Genomic DNA, 2,500 nt, shown 5'->3' on the forward strand with positions numbered 1-2,500 from the left:
TATTTGAATCAGTTTGTCTTTTTTTTTTTTTTTTTTTTTTGAGTTTTATTTTTATAAAATCTTTCTTCTTCTTCTTCTTCTTCTTCTTCTTCTTCTTCTTCTTCTTCTTCTTCTTCTTCTTCTTCTTCTTCTTCTTCTTCTTCTTCTTCTTCTTCTTCTTCTTCTTCTTACTATTATTATTATTATTATTATTATTATTATTTATTATTATTATTATGTAGTAGTAGTATAGTAGTAGTAGTAGTAGTATAGTAGTAGTAGTAGTATTTGTTATTATTATTATTATTATATATTATTATTATTATTATTATTATTATTATTATTATTATTATTATTATTAGTATAAGTGCGCGCTACAGGAAACTTATGAAAATCGGTGCAGTCAGTATCAGGGCAAACATTTCTGAGCAATACCGAGCATGATCTAGCCATGTCAATAGATTTTGTTCTAATTTTTTTTTAAATACACACACACATACACAAACAAAAACAAAAAAAATATATACTGCCGCAGGAACTATCCTGAATAAGTTGTTGATTACACATGTTCAGTGAAGTTTGAGTCCGAATAGCCACGGAAAACTATTCAGACTCGAGTCCGAATAACCACAGCCTTAAAAGAATGCCACTGTAAAAGATAATTTCATTAACTATGCTTTTTACTGTCTATTTATAACTGTAACCTGTGAGCATTGCCCATGGGTTTTTACGGAAATACCCATACAAAGGTCAGCAGAGACCTTAAGGCATCATCCACATTACAAAATATATCATGATCTACAACCTAGGTAAACATAATTGCAAATAAGTCGCCCACAACGGACAAAATGGCCATAATTTTATTTTATTGAAAAAATTATAGACATATGAGAAGCTATGTTTTGCCCTCTTTAAGAGATAATTAATAAAAATGGCGCTATTTCTTTTTTTTATTTTTTATTTTTCAGACCAGGAGCTGTAGCACTTCTGTCAAGATTTGGGTCAACAAAAAGCGATGAAGAGAAAAGAGAACTTGTCTGCACTTCTCGTGTCAGAGGCATTGATATTCTTCGAAACCCACAATTAAACAAAGTAACGATGAAATTTCACTTTTTTTTTAATTGCAAGATCTTCCTTCAATTTAGAATGGTTTATTTATGAAAGGAAAAATTTCCGCTTTCAAACTATCAAAGTGAAAATAATATCACGCTGATGTGGACTGAGAAAATCCATTTGTTGCTCTTTAAGGGAAACATCTTTTAGAGACACATTTCCATAATAGGAAAATGAGAGTTGCGATGTTCAAATAAAAATGACATAAAATAGTACTAATTGCCAGGCCAATTATGGACACAAAGACCATTTAAAACCTTTTGACAATGGCACCAATTGTTTTTAGAATTCTTAGATTTGTCTATTACTTATCCTGTTATTTATCTGATATTCCGTATTTTAAGAGCTCACATTATAGCGTAAGATCATAAATAAACAATAATTTCAAAAACACATGGAAGGATTTAGAACAAAGTCGCCGATGGAAATTGTCTTTTCAGAAAACTCATAGGAAACTTATGTGGAACATTGCAAACCAAACTCAGAACGTCTGCACAAGTTTTATGCAATTATGTCAGAAAAAAATCTGGACTACATCCGGGATCGATCTCGGTCCCTTTGCGTTTGAAGCGAGTGCTCTATCAACTGAGCTATCCGGAAGATCTGTTCCCTATTTGAACCCAAATCCCCTTTGTCTTAATTTTCTTGGGCGTTTTGATTTTAACTCTCAAATTCTTTTTTGACTATTCCATTTTCTTCCTTTTTAATGGTGCTGATATGACTTAAATGCATTGCAGCACTATAAAACCCATAAAAACAAAACAAAGATGCTCGTTGAATGGTTGTATTTGTGGAGGTTCTGTTTAGAGTTTTATTAAAGCATTTCTCACCCAATTTATCTTACTTTACGCTCATTTAAAGTGTAAATAATTCTTTCCAGGGTACAGCTTTCACTCTGAAAGAAAGACAAATCATGGGTATCCATGGTCTTATTCCACCCGCTATACGGACACTGGAGGAACAGACCGTTCGAGTCATGGCCAACTTTCACAGGAGGACCAATGATCTGGATCGATTCATATACCTTATGTCTTTGCAAGACAGGAATGAAAAGCTCTTCTATAGGTAAGAAGTAAATGTCTTTGTCTCCTTTTATTTCATAGTTTGACTTAACCCTCTCCTTACCACCTATTGGAAAATCGTCACATTTGTTACGATGCAACCAGTTCTTTTATTAAATTTTTTTTTTAAATAATTAAAATTGAGCTTTATATAGCGCAATATCCACTAAATGTGCTCAAAGCGCTTTACAAGAGGTCCTTGGCCAACAGCAACATTTAACATGAAGGACGGGACATGACGCCTGTTAGGCGATATTACAATTTTTCGTACAAAGACACCGCTGTTAACAGCCAGGTACTCATTTTACACCTGAGTACGGTGAGAGAATGTGAGTGAAGAGCCTTTT

At 32.9% G+C, this 2,500-nt stretch overlaps 1 protein-coding gene across 1 annotated transcript in view; it reads left to right on the top strand.

Moving 5' to 3' along the window:
• LOC144966955 (NADP-dependent malic enzyme-like) overlaps nucleotides 1–2,161 on the top strand; it is a 3,325-nt gene extending 1,164 nt beyond the window's left edge. Inside the window, exons 2-3 of the mRNA XM_078903649.1 lie at nucleotides 948–1,071; nucleotides 1,973–2,161. Of these exons, the coding sequence (XP_078759775.1) occupies nucleotides 948–1,071; nucleotides 1,973–2,161 (313 nt within the window). The remainder of the gene's footprint in view (nucleotides 1–947; nucleotides 1,072–1,972) is intronic.
• Nucleotides 2,162–2,500: the final 339 nt, after the last annotated feature.

The sequence above is a fragment of the Berghia stephanieae genome, chromosome 3 (assembly GCF_034508935.2).
Source record: "Berghia stephanieae isolate SIO BIC M18660-M18661 chromosome 3, UCSD_Bste_1.3, whole genome shotgun sequence".
NCBI classification, from domain to species: domain Eukaryota; kingdom Metazoa; phylum Mollusca; class Gastropoda; order Nudibranchia; family Aeolidiidae; genus Berghia; species Berghia stephanieae.